At 41.3% G+C, this 24425-nt stretch overlaps 1 protein-coding gene across 2 annotated transcripts in view; it reads left to right on the plus strand.

Moving 5' to 3' along the window:
• Positions 1-24425, plus strand: part of IL1R2 (interleukin 1 receptor type 2) — a 93567-nt gene that overhangs the window by 63693 nt on the left and 5449 nt on the right. For both annotated transcript variants that reach the window (XM_078656143.1, XM_078656144.1), the window contains exons 7-8: positions 2774-2909; positions 20983-21128. In XM_078656143.1, coding sequence (XP_078512269.1) covers positions 2774-2909; positions 20983-21128 — 282 coding nt within the window. The remainder of the gene's footprint in view (positions 1-2773; positions 2910-20982; positions 21129-24425) is intronic.

Raw genomic sequence — 24425 nt, forward strand, 5'->3', positions numbered from 1 at the left:
AAATCTGTAGAGCAATCCATTGGAACCAGAAAAAGGGGTCTGCATCATCCAGGACATAAATGGTTCCCGTTTCAGTGCTGCAATGTGGCATAAAAATTGATTGAAAGACTAGTAAATGTTCGCTTTTGTCGATCTACTCTTGCAGTTAGCTGCTCCCTGCTTTCTTAATTACCGTCCTAAGAAATTGAAGGTGGATGAGGGGTGTGTAGTGAGTGAAGATGTTCAGGTCTATGCTAGCTTTTTCTGGACTGACAGGGTGTCTCCTGTTTTGAATACATCAGACAAGATGCCATGAAAGCATTGATTATGTTGGGTACATGGGTCAATACTTTTACTTAGAAAGACACCAGAATAGTGAATGGAATGATGCTGTTAGCTCAAGTAGTAACCTTGTGGGAAGTGAAGATGTCAGAGTATTTTGAGATGATAAGTGTTTTGTATGTTACCTGTTTGGGTGATATGGCATGGTGTTGGTAGAGTTTACAATGTTTGTTTGCTGGTGTTGGTGTGATGTCTGTTGTATATAATTATTCTATGAAGAATTACATAATAGCAAAGCATTTCTACATTGGCTGCTGTAACAATGTATTCCTAGGATGTGGGTGAATGGAGTGGTTTGCAACTTTAATAGGGATTTGATCTTGTTGGAAACTTCTATAGTGATAGCTTATATGTTTTCCCTTTTGTGCTATTTATTTTACTTTTTGCAGAGAAATATTTTGCTGCCAGAAAGTTCTTGGATGTACCCAGGTAGGGAGAGCCATGTCTCTTAGATTATGTTTTTAGTGGGGCCTGAGTTTTGATGTTGTGGTTTTGGATGGTGTGCAACACGTCTGGGAGCATGTTGATTTTTGTTGTGGTGTTGTGTGTATCTGCTAGTGGTACTTTCTTGCTCAAGTGAGTTTATAGGAGTGTTTATCAAAGTACAATATCACAATTTAGATCAACCACAGTGATTGGTTGGTGTTCTTGTGTGTGTGCAGGGTCCAGATTGGGATAGCCAATTCAACAACCAGTCAAGAACTATGGCGATGGAAGTAGAGGTATAGCATGGAGTTAAGGACCACAGTGAGGATGCTACCATTTTTATAAGTATGTCTCGTATTGTGTTATTTGAGGATTGGGGGTTTGTGGGTGTAAAGGGATCCATCCTTCACCCGCTTGTGACAATGACTCCGGGAAGAGTGAAGGCAATTCGAAAACGTTGGAGTAGTAAATAAGGTGGAAGTGATGAGGTCTGTGATGTCTTCCATGAATGTTCTGTTGGTTTCAGGAATTCTGCATTCGGGTGGTAGGTGGAAGCTTTGGACATGGACATAGGCCATATAAGGGTCTTCGTGAAGAGGAGTTGGTGCGTTGCTGGAGCATCCATGGCCCAAAAGTTTATAGGAGAACTGCAAGGCAGTCTCTGTCTTTTGTGTGCTATCAATGTCTGTAGGGCACATCTTGATGGGACAAGGACTTTTTGGATGTGTGTGGAAGTGTGGGTGTTCCATGTTTCCATGATAAAGACTGTATCAAGGTTTCTGGGTGGCGATGATATCTGCAATGTTGGCAATGTTCCATTCTGTTGCGTGAGCACTGATTAGCATAAAATGCAATGCTTTCAAATGTTTTGTCTGTTGGGCGGTGTGGGTGGTAATGAGTGGCATATGAATGAGATTGCTGGAGTTGGAAGTGTGGGTACACTCACTAAAACTTGATGGTTCTTTCTGCATCTGAGTATGGGTATTGTGCAGTGGCATCTGGGAACAGAATCATGAATTTCCCTTACATACCTTGCATGATTTTGGTATTCCAGAAATAAATCTCACATGTCCTTCTCAGTGCTTAACTGAACATGCGCCCCCAGTACTCTATTGCCGTTCAAAATGCTTTTTTGGCACATGACCACAAAGAGAATATAACTCTGCTATGCCCAATAATGCTGCAATGTATTTCCAACTCACTGTATAATGGTATTGATGACCGTTAATATCCTTTAACATGTCACCAAAGCCTGGCCACACATTTTTCAAACATTTTTGGCCTTTTGAAATAATATATATATATTTTTTTTTATTTATAGTTTCACAGCAGCAAGATTACATAGATCTTTATATAATTCATGGTACCAGCGATACAGACATACATACAAAAAAAGGCAGTTTAGATCAATAATCATTAATCACACAGCAAATAGAAACAAATAAAATAACATATATATAACTGAAACACAATTCAATTCCTTTTAAAGTCATCCCTCATAATAATCACGAAAAGCTCCCCAAGTATTTATACCCATCTGTCGCTTCCTGAGACCTTTAACCGAAAATAAACCCCATTCCAATTTATATAAATTATACATTTTTGCTCGCCAAAGTTCAAATGCCGGCGGCTTTTCCTGCAGCCATTCCGCTGCAATACAGAGACAGGCAACAGTCATTGATCAAAAAAAACAAATATCAATGTTGATACAAACCATTCGTAGAGCTACTTATAGAAATCTTCCCCAATAACATCATAGCAGGAGCAATGGTCAAAGGTAAGTTTATAACCAAAGACAAAAACTTTTCTATATCTACAATGAATCTATACAGTTTATCACATCTAAAAAAATATGAACACTCTCCACATTGTCCTTCCCACATCGAAAACATTTCCCGTCATACCCACCCCCCAAAAATAATAGAGTTCTTTGGAGGAAAATTAATGTGTATTTTAAAGTTTTAGTAATTCCTTCATAGGGGTGAAAAACATGCAAAAGCATAAAATATGCATATTTCATCAACAGGTTCAAGGTTAATCATCCCATGCAAAGTGTTCACTGGATATGGGAGTAACTCTCTGACTGTGGTTTGGTGGCTGGCAAACAACTCATATATTGATGAGTTCTTCCAAGATGGCCGTGTGAAAGAGGGACAATTTGTGTAAGTATTTTGGTCAATATAGTAAAAACATACATTTGACATCCCTTTGGGTTATTCTGTTCCTTTAAAGCAGTAAGTATGTGCTTTCTGACTAAAGGGGTATAGGAAGACATGTCGATGGAACTAGAAATGTATGTGATCTGGAGGAGTGTACAAAACTTGCAGTTGAAGGAAATTCCCAGGCTACTTTAGGGTTTCTTTCCTCCCATTATCACAATCTCAGTTTTTGTTCAGTTCTTCCAAAGAAACACATGGTCTAGGCAAGAAGTGAAGGTTGAATGATCATGAAGGGGTAAGTAGGTTTGGATGTAATAAGTGTTTAATTGAAATTTTACTTACCATTGCTTGATGAATTGAACCATGGTGTTACTGAGATACTGATATAAAGGCAAAAAAGTTGTGACCCCTAAGCATGACATATAAGTGTGAGTCCGTAAGTAGCATGCTACTTGCCGAAAAGCGCTTCAACACCTGATCAACACCTAATCAAGGGTTGCAAGCGCTATATGAATGCAAAACTTTTCCTCTTCTATCCCTCCACTATCCTTCTCAATCCAAAGAACAGACTAACATATCCACTGCTCAAATTAATTTCATATTTCACTATACTATTTCACCACTAATCCTTTTTTTGGGTTCTGGAGTAGTGGGCTACTTGGCGAAAAAACACTTTGACGCCTCGTCAGGGGTAGTAAGCACTATATAAATGCAATTACAATAAAATACAACACAATACACTGTAATGATTCTTATTTTTGGTTATGTTTGTAAAGAAAAGATTGGATCCATGCCAAATCAGGTCCAGGCTTAGCTATTCAGATTTGCAGACACAAGAAGTCGCACTACTAAACCCCAAGCTAAGAAATAATTTGTGGCCGATCGTACCATGTTCCAGTAACAGCACCAGAATCTCACGTGAACCTCATCAGCGACAGTGCTACACATAACAGAGAAACCCAAGTGTGGCCATTCCCCAGAAGTGTGCAAACACCTCACTACCATCTTATGACTCATTGAGGAGCTGGGGTTTCTGGGGAAGTTAAAAAGTGAAGTTGCTACCAGTAGGAAGTTGATGTCACACGCTTACTTTGTTTTGTGGTTATTGTGTGAACAAATACGCTTCTGAAATGCATCTTCCGTGAGCAAACAATTGAGGACGCGACCGCAGCCATGGTCTGGGCCATGCCCACAGCTTTCGAAAAGTACGTAAGAGAGCATGTAGATTTCTCATCAATTACGTAGACCCTTAGAATAATGAAGCCAGGAGACAAGCTGTGTTCTTCCATTTTATTAATGGCGATGAAACAAGAGTGGCTGAGATTGCACAGCTCAGGATTATCACGCATTTCATGATGTAGATACCACGCATTAGGAAACGTTGCCCTACTACCCTAAAGAAACCGAAATGAGACAGTTGTCTCTTCTGTTTTAGGGATCCGAAATACCCTCCTGTTGCTTCTTAGAAATAGCTCTACTGCAATTATAGGCGTTTGACTCACATATAAATTATAGATCCAAGATGGATCTATGCCAGATTCTCGGACGATCTACAATCAACAAATTTACATACATTAATTCTCAAAGGGATTAATTTATGCAGTCATTGGTTATCATGGAACTCTGGAGCGGTTCCTGCCCTCCGGGACCTACTCTGGAAATACCTGCTCTGGGGTATTGATTAGTGAAGAGTTATATTTATATTTGTTTTGAATCGATGTCTACTAGATCCTGTTATGGATTTTTATGGAGCATGACATTCATTTATGTGTCACAGGATATAGATACTTGTTGTATTCTGCTTTGATGCTTGGCTGTCAAGAGCTCGGTTCAAGTGGCTACTGAGGGGACTATTTACAAGGGCATTGCCCCACTAGAGCGTCACTTTTCCGATGATCTGGTGGTGCAATGGTGGCGCTCAGCCACTTTATGTGGCTGAACACCCCCATGTAAATATGGGCCTCCTCACCGCAGTTTTCTGCAGCAAAGGGGAGTACAATGGGTGCTGCTGTGGGTTTACCCATGCAACACCCATTGCTTTTTGATACTGTCCTAGATTTACAAGAATCTGTATATCTGAGGTAGCGCCAAAAACTAATGGCTTTGAAAAGGAGGAGTAAGAGTGGCACAACGAGGAGAAATACTTTTATTTCTCCTTTTTTTTTGCTATTTTAATGTGTGCTGCATTCTGCGGCACACATAGAAGGAGCAAAACTCCATTAATGATTCTTTTTGTGCAGGAAGGTATCCCTTCCTGCACAAACACAATCATCCCTGCAACGCAGACACCCTTGAACCATGGTGCAAGGGTGCCTGCATTGGCACTAAGCGGTACAAAAGGGGGTGGTGATAGACGGAGCATCTGAACCAATCAAACACTCACACCCAGTCAACAGATCTGGGTTTAATCCATCACCGTTCTTTAGCCCACTCTGCCACCCCAGTTCAGACATGGCCATATGCAAATCAGTCTGACCCTGTGCCTCATGGGAACAGTCCAGCCCGAACTGCCAAGCCATGCCTTCCCTGGACCGGATTCAAGCTTCCGAGGACCGGTTTCTGGCATTACAGCCGTCTTCAGCCCGGCTTGCTTGAATCCAGTGGCAAAGTGAGCAGACTGATTTGCATATGGCCATGTCTGAACTGGGGTGGCGGAGTGAGCTAAAGAACGGTGATGGATTAAACCCAGATCAGTTGACTGGGGGTGAGTGTTTGTATTGTCAGCGCTCCGTTCATCACCCCCTTTAGTTTTTCTTTGCATTGGCACTAGGTAACTTTTTAGCACCAGTGCTAGGGAAAATACAGGGGTGCTACTTATTCTTGTCAATATGGTGCATTCCTGTGTTTTTTCAATGAAGCAGTGCGGTGCTGCTAAATTTCTTGCAGCGCTGCACCATTTAATTATAAATATGTCCCTGTATTTCTGGGCATCTTTTCCGATCATTTGGCTTTGATGCAAAGCTATACCTGTGTGGTAAGTTTAAGTTATCTTCTTTCACATGGTTGATATGCATATTGGTATGAGTGTATGAATGTGTTGTTAAGGTGACACAGGCTTAGCAAACTATATTATTTGGTGCTATGTTGAGTAAAGATGTCAAGAGTTTGCTCTAAAGTAACTAATGGTGTAGTGCAAAGTGTGAGTATAACGTAATATGAATGTGCCATTGAGGGGGCAAACACTCTGCTATATAACTTGTGGATATGTTCTGTGCATGGCAGTGTTAAGGGTTATGTCTCCATTCTATGGTACATAAAGAGTGTATTGGATCAAAATTGGGGTAAAAACATTTTAAAACCATTGAAAAAATAATTGCCCTTTTCCTCAGTTTCACTTTCCTGAGCTTGGCTCAGATCCTTCAACTTCAGCTTCAGTAATAAGATCCACCAATAAAAGCTGGTTGCTGCACAAACCGATCAAGAATAGGGCCCATCACTCCAGCCCACCAAGTTTCATCAGCCTGGGGATCAATGCCCCCGTGACCGAACAGATTCAGCTCTGTGGCTGCCTTCAATGGATGCCCGACGCATCTGATTCAATCACAGGGCTCCCATGGCCTCTTCTGACTTCTCTTATCAAGCTCTAGAACCAGAACATTGCTCCATACTGTGGCCTGTGGAGTCTCCTCCGCTGGCGGAGGAGTGTCACCCCACTGCTTTCAAGCAGTGCGGGAAGCAAAAACATAAAATGATAAGAACTATCAGTTATTATTATTTATTGTTTGTGCTGCTTTGCGCGGGTGGGTGGGCAGGGCTGCTCTGCTCTCGGAGCAGGGCATGGGTGGAGTGGTTTGCCGCCTCCCAAGTGCACAGACTGTTTGGTCGGCCCTCCTGGGCAACCCAAAACAGTCATGCGCACTTTTCCTGTTCTCCATGCAGGCTGCTTTATAGCCTGCATGGGGAACATGCCCACCCCTCCAGACCCTGGCTGAGCGCCGTGTCACGGCGCTCAAACAAATCAGCATTGCAGCGTTGTGATTGGCTTAGGGGAGGGAACCTGGCAGCCTGCTTCCTGTTCCTGAAGTCGGAGGCAGGCGAGCAGGAGCAGAGATGCGGGCCCCGGCGGCAAGGTAAGGTTTTTTTAATTTTAATTTTTATTATGCAAGCCGCAATCGTGACCCTCCCCACCCCCGTCCGCGCAAACTCCGTGAGCCCCTGCGCCTGTCCCCTCCCACTCCTGAGCCATGTCAGCCGCCACTGACTGTGTCCATGTGTCCATGCATCATGCGGCATTAATGGTACTGTATGCTGCAAAAATCTGTTTAAAATGACATAGCAGGAAAGCTCAGGGGGCATACTTAAGGGGGGATGTATTGGGTGGAACACCTCCAAATATATTTGGTGCTGGGTCACTTCCTGATTTGCTCATGCTGGTATCGCCCTATGCTCAAGTCACTATTTGAAGCTTGATGCAGCAGGGTAAGTGTTATCCCGCTCAAAGGTGAGCTTGTGATGTCTTGGGGGGGGCAGGGCTTGAGGGCATAGGGCCAATTAAGGATGGATCTCACCTGGGCCTCTGTCATTCACTCTGTCATTATTGTGGCCCAATATACCTGTTGCAATGACAGACTGTGGAGTTGTGAGACAGTGTGACATTGAATCTTTGTGATGTAGCAATCGGATAAGAGTGGGCGGTCCTTCAGTTAGACATAGTCCAAGCAGTGTGGCCTGTGCGTCCACCCCTCTGTCACTTAGTGCTTCCTTAGGCCAGCACAGTCATGATGTCACCCATCAATCCCTGCATTTGGTATTCGGGCAATGGGCCACAGGGCTAATAATGCCACCAAATCTAAACAATACAGTGTAATATTAATTTTAGGCCCCTGGATATAGGTACTGTTTTAACCAGGAACCACATTTGTAGAATGAAAATGTGTTGTTTTTAGTGAAGTTAGCTGCTTTAAGACATAGGATGCTAAAGTAATGATGTAAGTTTACCCAGTGCTACTAGGTTAGTCAATGGGTTAAGGCGCTTTTTGGATAGTTGGCTTGAATCTATATAAAATAGTATGTCTAGGTGATGTGACACACACACAGCTCGCTGCTATTGTCAAATATTTTTTGCATTCTGTGTCAATTCCTGGTTTTAGAATTAGGTGAAGAACTAAAAGTCACAGAAAATATTTAAACTGAAGCAAGTAGTCACTCCTCAACCTGGCAAACTTGGCAGGGCTGGCTCTCTATTTGGCTATCAACATAGAAGATTAAATGTGCTTAACAGGTCGTGACTAAACAGCTGGGAAGGAGTCATCTGTCCAACAGAAGTGCAACAGCAGGAACTGCTGTGGCCTATAGTGCGTCAAGTGTCTAGTGGGCACCAACAGGAAAATGCTCCCACTCTCTGCGCTCCTAACCTAGATGCTTGCATATCCCCTTCTGTGATACAGATCATGCCAGTACACAATTAGCACTAGAGCAATTAAGATTGGGCCATTCCCTCATTAACAGGAAAATGCTCTCACTCTCTGCGGCTGTGGCCCTATGCTAAAAAAAAAAGCAACCCTTTGCCTCTGCACCTGCGCTGTATTAAGAACATGTGCACAAAGGAGAAGTGACAGTTGGTAGGCTCACAAAGGGATGGCGCACAGTCCGTGCACCCCAAGCAGTGCTTAATTTGAGCCAGTGGTTTCCGCTGCTCAGCACCGGCACTTAATTGTCAACGCCGGCACCTATGACAGTCTGCCACATGGTGGCGCTCTATATTTTATTTAGAGACGAGCAAAACAACAGTTGTTTATAAATTCAGTATACGTTCAAAATTACTAATACCAGCTGTCCAAATCATTCTACTTGCTTTAGGGGCCTGGAATAGTCGGAATTTTCACACTTGTAGGAGAGTGATAATAGTTGTGTTTGTATTGGCATAGGCAGCGCTGGCAGGGGCAATACATGGTGCAAGCACAAGTTGCCTCCTAACAAGGGCCCTGGCACAATTTGTGTTACAAATTAAGCACTGACACCAAGGGCGACCCCTGCAATATGGGAAATGGCTTCCCATGTGCCCCACCCCCGTGTGTGCCTCAAAGAGGATGCAGTGAGTGATGCCTCTTGTAAAACCAGGCCTGTTGCCGTCTGCACTGTGAAAGGTAGACCAGCTGCTTCAAACAACAGGTCCACTTTTCACTAATGTGCTACCCCGAGGGCAGACACGAGGGCAGCACGTTATTTGTAACGTGGCGTACTGGCAAAGTCTGCACCCAGCACACCCATTTAAGTATCCGCCGGAGCGCAGAACAGGTGCGCTCCTCCATTATGTGCCCACATACGTGTTCCATCGAGTTACATTCCCGTCCGTGCGCTGCTTCCACCCAGCTCCACACTGCTCTCTCTCACCTGCATGCTCATTTTTTGTGCTCCTTTTTGTCTTCTTCAGCCATGCTGCACAGCATCAAGATGCTAGAGGGCATGCCAAAAAACCATTGGCAAAGCCAATAAGTCTGAAAGGTGAAAGCTCTTTCCTTTGCCTAGAGTAGATTTGAACTGGGACCTACTTTTTAGCACCCATTTTAATAACGCATAATTCAGTTAGCAAAGCCTGCAATCTAGTGTTGAAGTGGCACAGTGGATGACTAATAGGCATACACACTAGTGCATTTCATGTGAACCAGGCATTGCATCGTGGCACTTTGTAAACATTATTTACAACAAGGGGTGGTGATGGACAGAGTCTCTGAATTAAGCAGAATACTCTCACCCAGTCAAGAGATCAGGGCAAGATCCAACACCGTTTTTTAGCTCATTGCACCATCCCAGTTTCAGAACCTGGCTGTATGCAAATTAGTCTGTCCCTGGCCCAGTGCATCATGGGAACAGGGCAGACCAGACTACAAAAGCCAATTCTTACACTGGGAAGGAAACAAGCTTCCGGGGAAGTAAACATGGCATTGTGAAGCACGTATCTTATAGTATTGTTGAGTATATATTTGATACATAGCTGTAAAGCTTTATTTTCACTAGCCTTTGGTTTTCTGTATATATTAATTATGCCAAGAATGTTCCTTACTTTTTCAAATAACTCTGAATGTATGTCCTTAACCCTGGCCATCCCAAACCCCAACCCTTATCCTTCCCGCCAACCATCCCTGTTCTTTTTAGTTGGGTAACTTCTGAAACTTTTTGAGGAACTCTAGGATCACCCCCCCTAATATTATTGACCAAGATACCCCCCTGGAAAGCAAGTTAGGAAATGCAGGACTGCCGGTTAGGGAGCCAGTTGGGGAGTGTTGTGCAGCAGGCTGCTTCCAACAGGACTCTCAGCTGCTATCTTGCCCGCTGCCTTCTAGCTGAGAGAGCCTGAAGAAGATAGTGCTGATGCTTGCACTCTAAAAACTCTGGAAGAGTTGGAATTTCAAATGTAAGAGATGGGCTGGCTGCTGGGGGGCGGTGGGGGGGAGGGGTGCGTGGAAAACCATGCAGCTGCTTTTGTTACAGGGGGCGGATGTTGCATCTAAGCTGCAGAACCGGCCCCCAGTTACAAAACCGGATCCCCCAGTGGTCCAAAACCGGATCGACCCCCACCCTGGCGGCCCGCCGGGGAAAAACCTGGTGCCTACTATGGCCAGTCTGGCCCTGGTGTGATATATATTGCATCTGGTAATTACTGGCTGCGATAAACATCGCAACATTTAAAATTGCGATACCCAGATTTTTGCGTAGGGATCAGTTTACTGGGCTACTTGAAATGAGGACCATAGTCCGTGTCAAATCAACCTTGAAGGCTTTCTGATTTGTTAACTTCAAAACAAGTAAACACAAAATCCTTTGGAAAGGGTCTGTTTTGGGCTTATACATTCACATGCATACACTTATCATACACTTCACTCCTCATTTCCATTCATGCCTCCTCTTCACTCCATGTCGCCCAGCACTTTATTACTTCCAGCAATTACCTGATCCCTTGGTATGTTTCTGTCTGGCCTTGTTCGCCTTAGCTGCTACAAAGACAAGAAGTCGAACTCTCTAGTCTGAATCTTATAAGTAAGATAAGGGCCACCTGATCAATTCTTGATCTTATATTGACGAATTCCATTTATTGATTACGTTTTTACTCTCCCTTTTAACTGTATTTTATACCCACCAGTTTTTATGGATGTATGTCGTTACTTCGCATGCATTTACAGCGCATGCCTTTACGACGCAACTTTTACCACGCAAGTCGTTACAACGACTTGTGCTGCGGGGCGCTGGATAGTGAATAGTTTAATTTACTATTCCAACTCCAGTCCCCGTGGATAGTAGGGAAGGAGTTGGATAGTAAATTAAACTATTCCCTATCCTGGAGCGCCCCCCAGCGCAAGTCGTTGTAACGACTTGCGTTGTAAAAGTTGCGTAGTAAACGCTGTTCCCCGTTTTTATAGATGTCACTTTTTATTCTGTATTTTTTTTTGGTAGTGAGACAAAATATCGAAATTAAAATATCGATATACAATAATATCGATGTTTTAATTTCGATGGTATAGAATATCGATGTCCAAAATATCGACAGACAGAATATCGTTTTTTTAAGGTATGTATGTTAATAATATCGAAAATATCGAAATTTAGTAATATGTCAAATTTGTTTAGTGTTATGTATTTTATTATTTTGTTTATATGTTTGTTAAATATGTTTTGTAATGTATGTTTGAAAATTAGTAAATTTGTTTACATTTTGCGTTTTAGTATCAGAGCGGGTTGTGGGTTTATAGGGGAATAGGGTGGGAAGTAATTTAATAATAATTAATTAATTAATATATTTTTGTAAATATTAATAATTAATAATTAATTGGTAATTATTTTATATTAATTAGTTAATTACATTAATTAGAGTTAATGTTTTAATATATATACATTTTTGTTATTGTTAATTAATTAATTGGTAATTAAATAATATTAATTAGTAAAATAAATTAATTAGAGTTAATGTGCTAATATATTTAATTTATTGTTATTGTTAATTAATAATTAATTGGTAATTAAATATTATTAATTATTTAATTACATTAATTAGAGTTAATGTGCTAATATATTTATTGTGTTTGTTATTGTTAATTAATAATTAATTGGTAATTAATAATTATTAAGTGATTAAATGATGTGATTTATTTATGTGTAGTGGGTTGTGTGTTTATAGGTGGATAGGGTGTGATATAATTAAATTTAATAAATTAAAGCGATTGTATTTATTTGTTGGTATTTATTGTTAATTAATTAGTAATTAATATGTGTTAATTAGTTCATTTATAATTACATCAATTTAGTAATATTAATTATTATTAATTGATTAATTGAAATTTATAATAATTGTCTTTTTTATATGTGTAGTGTGTTGTGTGTTAAAGTGGGAGTAGTGTGGGAATTAATTTTTACCCCCATGCTATCCAACGCTTTCCCTACTGTTGCACCCTCTGGAGTGTGAATAGTAATTTTTACCCCTACGCTATCCACCGGGGAAACAACCTTTACAATGCAACTTTTACAACGCACTACCATTACAACAAAAATTTTACAACGCAAAAACCATTACAACGCATGTGTTTACAACGCATGTTTTTACAACACAGGTACCTTTACAACGCATACCATTACAACGTAAGTATAGGTAAGTATATAATAATATTTTAAATGTTATATGTTTTAGTTTTTTTAAGGGGTATTTTTAGGGTTCAGGGTCAGTTTTCAGTTTTTGGGTAAAAGGGTATTTTTAGTGTTCAGGGTCAGTTTTCAGTTTTTGGGTAAAGGGGTATTTTTAGGGTTCAGGGTCAGTTTTCAGTTTTTGGGTAAAGGAGTATTTTTAGGGTTCAGGGTCAGTTTTCAGTTCTTGGGTAAAGGGGTATTTTTTGGGTTCAGGGTCAGTTTTCAGTTTTTGGGTAAAGGGGTATTTTTAGGGTTCAGGGTCAGTTTTCAGTTTTTGGGTAAAGGGGTATTTTTTGGGTTCAGGGTCAGTTTTCAGTTTTTGGGTAAAGGGGTATTTTTAGGGTTCAGGGTCAGTTTTCAGTTTTTGGGTACAGGGGTATTTTTAGGGTTCAGGGTCAGTTTTCAGTTTTTGGTAAAGGGGTATTTTTTGGGTTCAGGGTCAGTTTTCAGTTTTTGGGTAAAGGGGTATTTTTAGGGTTCAGGGTCAGTTTTCAGTTTTTGGGTAAAGTGGTATTTTTAGGGTTCAGGGTCAGTTTTTAGTTCTTGGGTAAAGGGGTATTTTTAGGGTTCAGGGTCAGTTTTGGGTTTTTGGGTAAAGGGGTATTTTTAGGGTTCAGGGTCAGTTTGGGGTTTTTGGGTAAAAGGGTATTTTTAGGGTTCAGGGTCAGTTTTGGGTTTTTGGGTAAAGGGGTATTTTTAGGGTTCAGGGTCAGTTTTGGGTTTTTGGGTAAAAGGGTATTTTTAGGGTTCAGGGTCAGTTTTGGGTTTTTGGGTAAAGGGGTATTTTTAGGGTTCAGGGTCAGTTTTCAGTTTTTGGGTAAAGTGGTATTTTTAGGGTTCAGGGTCAGTTTTTAGTTCTTGGGTAAAGGGGTATTTTTAGGGTTCAGGGTCAGTTTGGGGTTTTTGGGTAAAGGGGTATTTTTAGGGTTCAGGGTCAGTTTTGGGTTTTTGGGTAAAAGGGTATTTTTAGGGTTCAGGGTCAGTTTTGGGTTTTTGGGTAAAGGGGTATTTTTAGGGTTCAGGGTCAGTTTTGGGTTTTTGAGGTACAGGCGTGCAGGGTAAAAATAAAATAAATTTATATTTAAATTAAATCAATTAAATGAAATTAAAAAAAAAATTACATTAAATTATTACGTTTTTAATTTATTTTAAATGTATATGTATTAGTTTTAATTTTTTAATTATGTTTTAATGTTTTTATTTAATATTTGTACATTTATATGTATTTTAAATTATTTTTACATTATTATTAATATATTTAAAAAAACGATATTTTTATTTTCGATATTTTTGTACTACGATATTAATTTTTTGATATTTTTGTACTTACCTTTATGAAGATAGGACTCCGATATTTTTGATTTCGATATTTTTGTGTCGATATTTTTGTATGTAGATATTCTGTCTGTCGATATTATGTCATAGATTCTTGTTTTTTGTAGAATACTTTGTATGCCGTTACTCTTTCGGCGAAATAGCGTTATCTGGACTGACTGACCCCATATATTGAACTGGCAAACCTGAGTGAGGTTTCCAATCTCACGGTTGACCTCTCACCCCCATCAGGGTCATGGTTACATGTATTCATCAAATGTAAAAATAAATTAATTTTAACGAGTTTGTATGCGTATGTATGTGGAGTCTTTACTGCATAAAACTGTTACATGTCAGCTGTGTAAGACAACAGATATCTTGTATATAGTAGGGTATTTTTGGTGCCTTAGATCCCGGCTGATGAGGGCTGAAAGCCCGAAACTGGTCCTAGGATGCTTGTTTCCAGTCCAGGGAGGACCTGGCTTGGCAGTACGGGCTGTACTATTCCCATGGGGCACAGGGTCAAGACTGATTTGCATATGGCTGGGTTCAAACTGGAATGGCATGGTGAGCAAAAAAATGATGGATGTAGGCCCAGATCTCTGTACTGGGGTGAATGTATGACATTGTTCTGGATTCTGTCAATCAACTGCTGTTTTTGTATTTGTTGCTCCGAGTGGGACGGGTATACTCAGACGTGAGTCCCATGCTCTCCATGCCACTGGAATCAAGCTATCCTGGCTGGTGAGGGCTGAAAGCCCGAAACCGGTCCTAGAATGCATGTTTCCAGTCCAGGGAGGACCTGGCTTGGCAGTTTGGGCCAGACTGTTCCCATGGGGCAGATGGTCAAGACTGATTTGCATATGGCTGGGTTCAAACTGGAATGGCATAATGAGCAAAAAACAACGGATTTAGGCCCACATCTCTGTACTGGGGTGAATGTATGACATTGTTCTGCATTCTGTCCATCAACTGTTGTTATTGCATTCAATCCTGTTCAGGCTGGATCCCCAGCTCAGCTTTACACCAGTTCTCCTTATTAACTCAATTTCTCCACTTCTAGTTAACTGTTGTTGAACAACATGACATGTGTCAGCCTTAATCTGCTAGCCCTCTGCAATTCTCCTGGGGTGTGGACCCGAATATTTGTGTCTGAACACCTTCTGGCATAGATGTGTCCTAAATACTGTTAACAAAAATATGGTCCATTTGGTGTTCAGAATAGAAACCCTACATGCAGTCTAATGCTCGTTTTACAACCATATAAAGTATACAAATTTGTGACTACAACATTTCTTTGTATGATAGTTTGATATACAAATTTCTCTTGTTAGTACTGGAGTGGTTCTGTCTCATGGGGTGAAACTTTACTATTATATTCCAACCACATTTAACATGTGATCTTTCACAAGAAATTCCCCAACTGTATGTGGTAGACCAAGAATTGACTGCCAGCCCCTAAATACTTTTCATGTCGACCAATAACGGGGTCATAAAAGCTTTCGGGTACCTACAACAAATTCTGGCTGAAATAAAGTATAGCTTGCATTTCGGCCCTCTTTCGGGATCACTACGTAGAGGCAATAGATTTTGGGTTTATTTATTTATCAGTCGTTGACTATATATTAATTTTTTTAATGTTGCGTTCCCATTATTGGTAAAGTTCCCCGATGACAGCTCGACGCATTTTGGAAGATGTAGTGTTGGTTTACGTCCATTAAATCAATGAATGAGTTTAGAGCTCTAGATTGCAGTGTTTCACCAAGAGATAAATGGAACCAGGCTGTTGTGTCCTCGATGACAAGAATTAACTATGTAACCTGAAAGGGAAACAGCCTTTACTCAGAAATGTGTATTTCGTATAACATTTACCATGCATTTCTTACATTGTAAAGAGAGTTGGCACGCACGTCTTTACAGCGCAAGATTTACTACTCATTTGAACAGTAGGTTGCAGTGTTTCTCAATGTGGCACCTATATATATATTTTTAAGGGTAATTAAAAAAGGGGGCTTTGAGGGTCTACCCCCCACCCGCCCCCAAATATAAAATGTTAAAATAGTACCAAACCTGTAAAGGACAAATGTAATTGAAAAATGTATTAAGAATTGATGTATACTTTTTGAACGGTAGGTGGCAGTATTTGACTGCGACAGGATTTTTCAGTACCAGTAAGTGTGGTAAAAGTATGCGCGGTAGCGTGGTGAAGGTGTTTCAAATGTGGGAGAATGCATATGCGCGGTGGTAGTCTTTTAAATTAACCACAAACTAATTCATACTGAGTGAGGGGGCTAACTTTTCAACAACAGTAACCACGTTGTTTGTGAGAAAAACTCTCCTGATATTGGTAGAGTTTTCCAACTTCATGGGCAAACACCTATTTTGCTGAAACGTAATACCTAATAAAAGCATCCTGTCTTGCAGGTTTAAAAGTAGTCCTGCAATTAGTTTAATAAGTTTAAAAGTGCATCTTGACAAACCACGGAATGCACTGAGTTGCTATCCGCAGATTGGTGGAACGGATATGGAAACCGAAAACCCTGCATGCGTAAACTGGTTAAGTCTGAAACTGTGATGGCTCAGTGAGTCATGTACAAACTGCAGAGCTCTAACCTTACAAATCACAGATTTAAATTATTTTGTGCTGACGTAACGTGTCAGCGCTCTGCGGTTGATTTTATGAGTTTGATTAAATTGGGTAATCCTTTCAGATTTGGTTATGTAATTGAGGGACGCTTCATAGCAGCTAACCCAGAGCCAGCAGCGAGTCATAATTTGAGCAGACAAATGTAAATTATAGACTTTAATTCTCATTTCTCTCTCCCTTTGTTACCTCAAACGTACTTCCCGCAAGAAATAATTCACTACCCGAGACCCTGTCTGGTTTGCACCATCTCACGCGGCTATTTGGTGTGTGACATTTTATTGGCTTACCATAGTTCGTGGAACTTAATGCTTTTCCCTGTTTCCACACTTGCATAGTTTGCCCTGCACAGGTAAAGTTTCCTCGCAAGGGATTGTGGACCCGGAAAATGAATGACTCTTTGCAATCCGTTTTCTCTTCAAAGAAATTAAAAGAGATGTGAGGGTCCTTATTTTAATGTGAAACCCCAGATGCAGAAATCTTAGTGGACTTCTGATAACTATAGTATTCACTAGAATTATGGGAAGTTTGTGAGAGGCAATCTGCAACATTGCACATTCCTTCACAAAACGTCACAAGTGTGGGAGGGTCTGGAATCGAATGGCACGAGACGTTCAGATCTTCCTCTAATTCAAAATCATAAAAAGTCTGAGAATATTCATTAAATGCGGCGTCACTGGGGGCTTTACCTGAAATGCTAACATAATCTTAATAATCACAACTGAGGGACTTAGTTAGAGTGTGGCGGACAGGATACTCCATCAAAACGTGGCAGATGTCGTGCCACCATTTTACAAGTAGAATACAAAGCTCTTGCAAAATGGCGGATTGGACAGCTGACACATTTGTGACTTAGTATCCCAACCAACAAACGCTAAATATGCCATGCGTGTTTTTTAACAGACCTTTCTTTCTATTGCTGGCGTTTCAACATGCACACTACTAATTATTGGGATTTCAGCATACATTTGATTAAAATCCTCTCTTCATTGTTGATTGTCTTCTCAGTCGACCGAGGTCTGTTTGCAGAGCAAACCAGAGAAACATCAAGAGAAAGCCCAGTCAGAAAAGTTGTGCACATTGTTATATATCAGAAGCTTTGCGAAACAAGGGTCAACATAGGCAGGGGCTTGGGGCTAGGGAGAAAATCCCTGACTGGGGCAAGAGTGCCCTTCACCTCAATCTTCATTGGATGAGTAGTGTAATAAACTCGTTTTATAGAGCAATTCATACCACATGTCTGCCATATAAGAATTGCCACTGTTACCTCATTTATTTTACTCAATGTATCGCCTACGCTTATTCCAGCACTAAACGTTTAACTTGCTGAGCTACCCAAGTTCTAGAAGCCTGCTCTCCCACCCCTTAACCTTCATTTTGGACTTCCACCACAACTCCCAAATTACTGTCTTTATTAATAACATCTTTGCTCAAGACTATTAGGGGCATATTAACAACGGCCAGCGATAATTATCGCTGGCCGTGCTTAGCGATAATTATATTATCGCAGACTATCTCTGGTATTTATCGCCCTGGTAGCGCGTAATTAACAACGCGTTACTCCGGGGCGATAAACATTCCAGAGATAGCAAGGTTATCTCCCTTTTGCATGGAACATCGCTGTTTTTTCAGCGATGTTCCCTACAAAATGGCGATAACCTTGCTGATACACCCACAAGGTCGTTTCAGCATAATCCACCCCCTATGTTAGGGATGGCTAAGTCAGGATTTTAACAGACATTAGATTTTGGCGAAAACGGCCGTTTTCACCAAAATCTAATGTGTGCTAAAATCATGTGGGCTGATGTAAACATCAGCGATATTTGCAAGGTTGTCCATCTGGGGTACGCCCAGTAACGCCCACTTTGCATCTCATTGGAGATGCAAAGGGAGGCGTTTGGAAAAAGGGTGCTAACATGCGATTATGCATGTTAGCACCCTCTTGTAAATAGGGCGCTGGTTTTATCTCCGCTTTTTTGGCTTTGTAAGCCAGATAAGCGGAGTTAAAGCCCTTGTAAATATGCCCCTTAGTTCCTCACTGTAACATAGAAATCAAATGTCTCTTGCTTAGTAATCAGTTATGTTAATAACTTTACTATCCTTTTTTGAAGAAAACAAAGTAATATAAAATCACTATTATTAAATATCAATAAAAAACAGCATTACTTTTTTCCTGCTTCTTTGAACTAATTTCTTTGCCCTCTTTACACCACTGACATTATCTTCTCACCACCAAGTAACCTCTTACTATATCTTGGATTGGTACACAGCCATGTTTACACCCTGACCCTATCTCATCATCCCTTCCTGCCCCCTTGCCCACCATGAAGTGCCCACCTTAAAGTCCTTCCTCCCACACTGGCATCTGTTCACATTCCAGCTGCAAGAAGAGGGAGGTCTTTAAGGGGATTTGGGCTAAAAGCGCAAGCGAAGCACACCACGAAAGGGACGCGTGAGGGTGAATAAATGGAGGGGTGTAGGATAAAGTGGGGTTGAGGGTATTACACGAGTACAGCTATTTACCACATATTTCAAGCAATAGCTTGCAAGAGATGGATCTGGCCAATAAAGTTAGATTATAGAAAATAAATTAGAAGCAGATTTAATGTAGTCAACGTTTCTACATGTTGAGTATTATTCCCACATGTATGCAGCATCCATTTTAGGGCATCTTCATTCCTCATCCTTTAGTCATCACTTCTCATTCCTCAGGCCTCTTTCCTCTGTCCTCCTCCCTCACTCCTCATCCCTTACTCTTTATTCCTTAATCCTCGCCCCTACTCTCCATCCTTCATTCCTCACTCTTCCCTCATGACCTATCCTCACATTTCATCCCACATTTCTCTTCAGCCCTCAGTCTCCATGCCTATTTCTCACTCCTTATTTAGTCCTATTGCATTGTTTCACATCATTCACTCTTCGTTCCTCTGTTGTCATCCCTCAACGGTAAACAACCTTGACAACGCAACTTTTACATCGCAGAGCCTTTACAACGCAACCATTACAACGCAAACTATTACAACGCATTGCTCTGGGGGGCGCTCTAGGATAGGGAATAGGTTAATTTACTATCCAATAACCTTCCCTAGTGTCCACGGGGACTGGAGTTGGAATAGTAAATTAAACTATTCACTATCCAGCACCCCAAAGCACTATGCGTTGTAATGGACTGCGTTGTAATACTTGCGTTGTAAAGGCATGCGATGTAAAAGCATGCGTTGTAATGTCATACATCCTTCCTCAACCATCACTCCTCTTCTCTCATTCTCTATTTCTCATTTCACGCTCTTTATTTCACACTCATTTGTCACCTCTCACTGATCAGCCCTCTTACTCACTTCACAAGTGAGGAGCAAAATGAGCAAATAAGGGCATTCTAAAAGGTACTCTACCCTTTCTTTTTTAGGATGTCCTCTTCCCTTACTCTTCATGCCTCGGGTCCCATTCCTCATCCTGACGCGCTCTCTAAGCACACAAAACAGTGATAGATAGAACATTTAAATTAATCTCAGCTTCTGGAAATCACTCAGGATGCATCTCAATCCATTATTATTTTGTCCACAGTGCCACCTTGGTTTGGACCAAGCTATATGCATGCCCTTGCTCTATTCGAAACAGTCTACCCCAAACTGCCAAGCCAGGTCCTTCTCGAACAGCAACACAACAACCTAGGATCGTTTTCGCCCTAGTCATGGGCTCATCCGCCGTGTACGGTTTGGTTCCAGTGACACAATGTGCATGGGTCCCATGTCTGGGCATTTCTGTCCCACTTAAGGTGACACAATAAGTATATAAAACAGTAATGGATGGAATGCTCGAATTCATCTCGGCCACTGGTTCTCACTCGGGCTGCATCTCAATCCATTGTTATTTTGCAAACCAGGCCACCTCAGTTTGGACCCAGCCATATGCAAGCCAGTCTTGATCCTGTTCCATTCAGAAGAGTCAAGCCAAAACTGCCAACCGAAGTCCTCCCTGAACCCGGATACAAGCAACTCGGGACTGGCATCACCCTAGTTATGGACCCATCAGACGGGTACAGCTTGGTTCCAGTGGCACAGTATGCTCGGGACCCACATCTGGGCATACCTGTCCTCCTTTGAGTGACACAATAAGTATACAAAACAGTGATGGATGGAATGCTTGAATGAATCTCTGTCTAAAATCAGGAATTGTCTCAACACACACCAAAACTAAGCACAAAGTTATTTGATTATGAGGTATCATCTTTCAGTGTTTGAATGTATCGGGACACTTCTTATGGGTACTTTTTCTTCATAAAGTTTGTCAGTGTTGAGTTAGACGCTGATGCATGTTTCAGCTTTTGATTTGGATGCCAGAACTCTAAGGAGATGCTAATAAGATATGTTATAATTCTGAAATATAAAAGCATATATTTGCATAAAGCAAAGAATGATATGCCATGTATCTAAAACCAACCCATGCCTCGTGTATGTATTAAATGTAGGTCCCTAAACATTTATATTGTCTTTTCTACTCTAGGGCAACAACAGAAAACGATGGCAATTACATCGAAGTGCAGCTTGTTTTCGATGAAGTGAAAGAAGAGGATTTTAACACCGATTTTACATGTATCGCAAACAATGACTATGGAATCCATATGCTTCCTGCTCAACTAAGACCAGCAGGTATAATTTACATGATGACAGGTGGTGGGGGCATGTATTTACCTATTGCCCCTGCATGTTTTTTTCATTGATACTGTTCTAATTTCCTCTGTCGGGAAGGAAGATTCAAGGTGTTAATTTACAGATGGTTGGCCTTGAATTACTACTACTTTCCATTCTTTGGGCCAATCTCTCTACCAAAGACTTGGCATATTTCAGGCACAAGGTTTATCCCCAGTTCAAAAAACTTAAGCAATTTAATTATTTTTATATGTGCTGCTGTTATGACAATGGCCCTCATTGTAAGTAAGGCACGCTGAATTGCGATTCAGCTGCAAGCCGTAGTTTGCGCCCACATCTGGATTCCAGATTGGGGTAAATTACTGCAAACAAATCCCTGCATAAAAGCAAAAAAATCCCTGCATAAAGGCAAAAAATAAATACATTCCTGCATAAAAGCAAAAAAAAGAAAATCCCTGCATACATTTTGGCAGGTAAAACCTTGCAGAATAACCACAATATACATTGTTTCACCCCTCCCAGCAGGATAAAACAAGAAGTAAAACGGCACAATACCTCCTTCAAGGTGCGTAAATCACAATGGGAAGGTACTGCTGCATCCAGTGAATACCACACCCCATGTTATCGTAATCCACTAGGTGAGGTATTACCTCACATATTAACTGACGACTAAGAATGAGGACCAAACCAGTGACTTCTGTCTGTTCAATTGAATAATCCATGATTTTCTCTCTCACTCCCTCACTGTACTTCAAGCAGGGCCGGCGCTAGGCATGGGCAGTGTGGGCAGCGGCCCAGGGCCCCGTAGTAAGCCCTTCAACTTGGGGCCCCTTACCAACGCGACACAGTCAGGTTATGGCATTAAAGGTGCGCCTCTGGAAGTTCTCCTCCCTAGGGGTCCCCCTCCTGCTTGGGTGTAGCGAAGCGAACCTGAGGGGGGTGAGGGGTGGGGGGTAGTCCCAGTTGCAGCAGAACACATCCTTCGGGTGTGTTCAGCAACTAGGCCCCCCCTCCACGCGGTGGCACAGCGGGATGGCTGCTGTCCCTCTGTTTAGCTCCCTGGCAGTATTAACACTTTCTACAGATAACCAGCCCTCATACCTCCAGCCCTTTATGAGCTGTTAAGAGGCACTTACGGAGAGAGAGGGGCTGCAGTTAGAGGTGCAGGGGCATCTAGTGAGATGTCAGGCAGCCCTGAATGTGTAACGTCTGTGCAAATTAGAGGGGCCTCGCAAATTCGCTTTCTGCCCAGGGCCCCCAGAATCCTAGAACCGGCCCTGACTTCAAGAAACAATTTTTCAAGTATTTGATATTTAATTGAACTGAATTAAAAATGTCATCACCAAATCAAGTTAAACAAATTTACACATTTGTGTTCTTAACACACGGGGCGGCCATGTTGCTGCAGGAACCATTTTCCAAACTTAGATAAGTGTCATTTGCGATTGACTTGCTGCTATTGCACTGTAGCACTTTATGTGATTGATTGATATCGCAGATTGGTCATTGAGGTGTAGTTGAATGCACTTGTCTTTGTTTTTATTTTCTATGTATACATTTTTAATATTATATTATATAATTTATATATCATATTGATTGTGCTGTTAAAGACTTTGGAGATGCTGATGTGTATGTTGTTTTATTAATGTATTTATGCACTTTTATGGTTGCATTTGCCCTCGAATAAAGTCTGTTTGAATTTAAATGTGTAGTAACATACCAATTGTTGTGTAAAAGCTATTATTGTAGGTTCTGATAATTACTCACTTTTGATGGAAGAGTTAGCAAAGCCCAGTCTTCTAGGTGATGTAAGTTCTGATCATTCCCACTGTTGAAGGTAGTAGTCACAACGCTCAGGTGACATAGTGATTGAAGTTAAAATCTATAATTAACAGGCAGTGCTTAATTTAAAAATAAAAATAAAAGTAAATGCCACGGCCATTCCTAGGAGGCCACTGCAGCTTGCACCACCCATTGCCCCAGTCAGCGTTGCCAATGGCAGTACCAACAGACCTACTAACCTTAGCATTCCTAAAAGTCTGATAATTCAGACTATTGCATGTCACCTGAACCTATAAGAATGCTGTGAGTGACAGGTATTATTAATTTTAATGTATATTAATTTATTAAATGCTGTTGTTGTGCTCAGTTCAAAATTAGACAGACAGCAACACCTTGTCACTACAAGCCTGTCATTAGTGCCGATGTTGGGAATTAAGTGCTGGTGCCGAACACCGGAAGCCACCAGCTCAAATTAAGCACTTATAACAAGCCACCAATTCCACATGTTTATTCATGCACAGCTGATGAACTACATATGCAAATAAAAGGGTCTTCATAATGAATGGAGCTGCATGTACATTTATGCATTGTTAAGTGTTTTGGTCCATCTAATATAGCACCAAGCTTCTTCAGTATTAGCTCGATGGTCATAATCATGGTAGCATTCGGTGTATCCGGACTGGCTAAGGTGACTGACGAGAGCTGTCTCCCGTCCCACCCCACCTGATGTTACGATGCTGCAACTGAGAACATGGCCCTGATGCTCTAGCTTAGATTTGGGGCACATATAATTATCACAAAGAGGCAGTAAATGAGAGTGTACCTTTGCCCAAGAGGTTGATGAGTGTAGTAGATGCTGGCAAGTGCAGTTGGGTGACAGGCCAATTCATAAATAGTACATACTCGTACATAGTGTGCCAGTCACATCATGTTAGAGAACAGGGGCATTTACATGATTTTAGTTCACAGGTACAACCGTAGTTGTGGTACTAGTAGAGATCTGGATTCATCCTCCTAGTAGGTACAGGCAGTGGCGGCCGGCACAGGCAATAGTTATGATCGACCATGTCAAAGGCGGCCGACAAATCCAGGAGCACTAAGGCCTGGCTGATGTTATGGTCTTCCCCCCTCCTCAATTCATCCATGACTGAGAGAATGACCAACTCGGTAGAATGTGCTGGCCTAAATCCTGCTTGTTGGGAATCAAGGAACTGCGAGTGTTCAATAAAGGAGCTGAGGCAGTTAGTGACATGAGCTTCGAGAAGCTTACTGTGGTAAGGGAGCAACGAAATGGGGCAAAAATTGCTCATCCTATCATCCTATTATCCTGCCCCAAACTGTTTAAATCCTTGGTGTCTTGTTCTTTCATGTTCATTGTAGATAAGCGGTAAGGGAGCAACGAAATGGGGCAAAAATTGCTCATCCTATCATCCTATTATCCTGCCCCAAACTGTTTAAATCCTTGGTGTCTTGTTCTTTCATGTTCATTGTAGATAAGAATAATACAAGCAGAAT

This window comes from Lissotriton helveticus, chromosome 8 (assembly GCF_964261635.1).
Source record: "Lissotriton helveticus chromosome 8, aLisHel1.1, whole genome shotgun sequence".
NCBI classification, from domain to species: domain Eukaryota; kingdom Metazoa; phylum Chordata; class Amphibia; order Caudata; family Salamandridae; genus Lissotriton; species Lissotriton helveticus.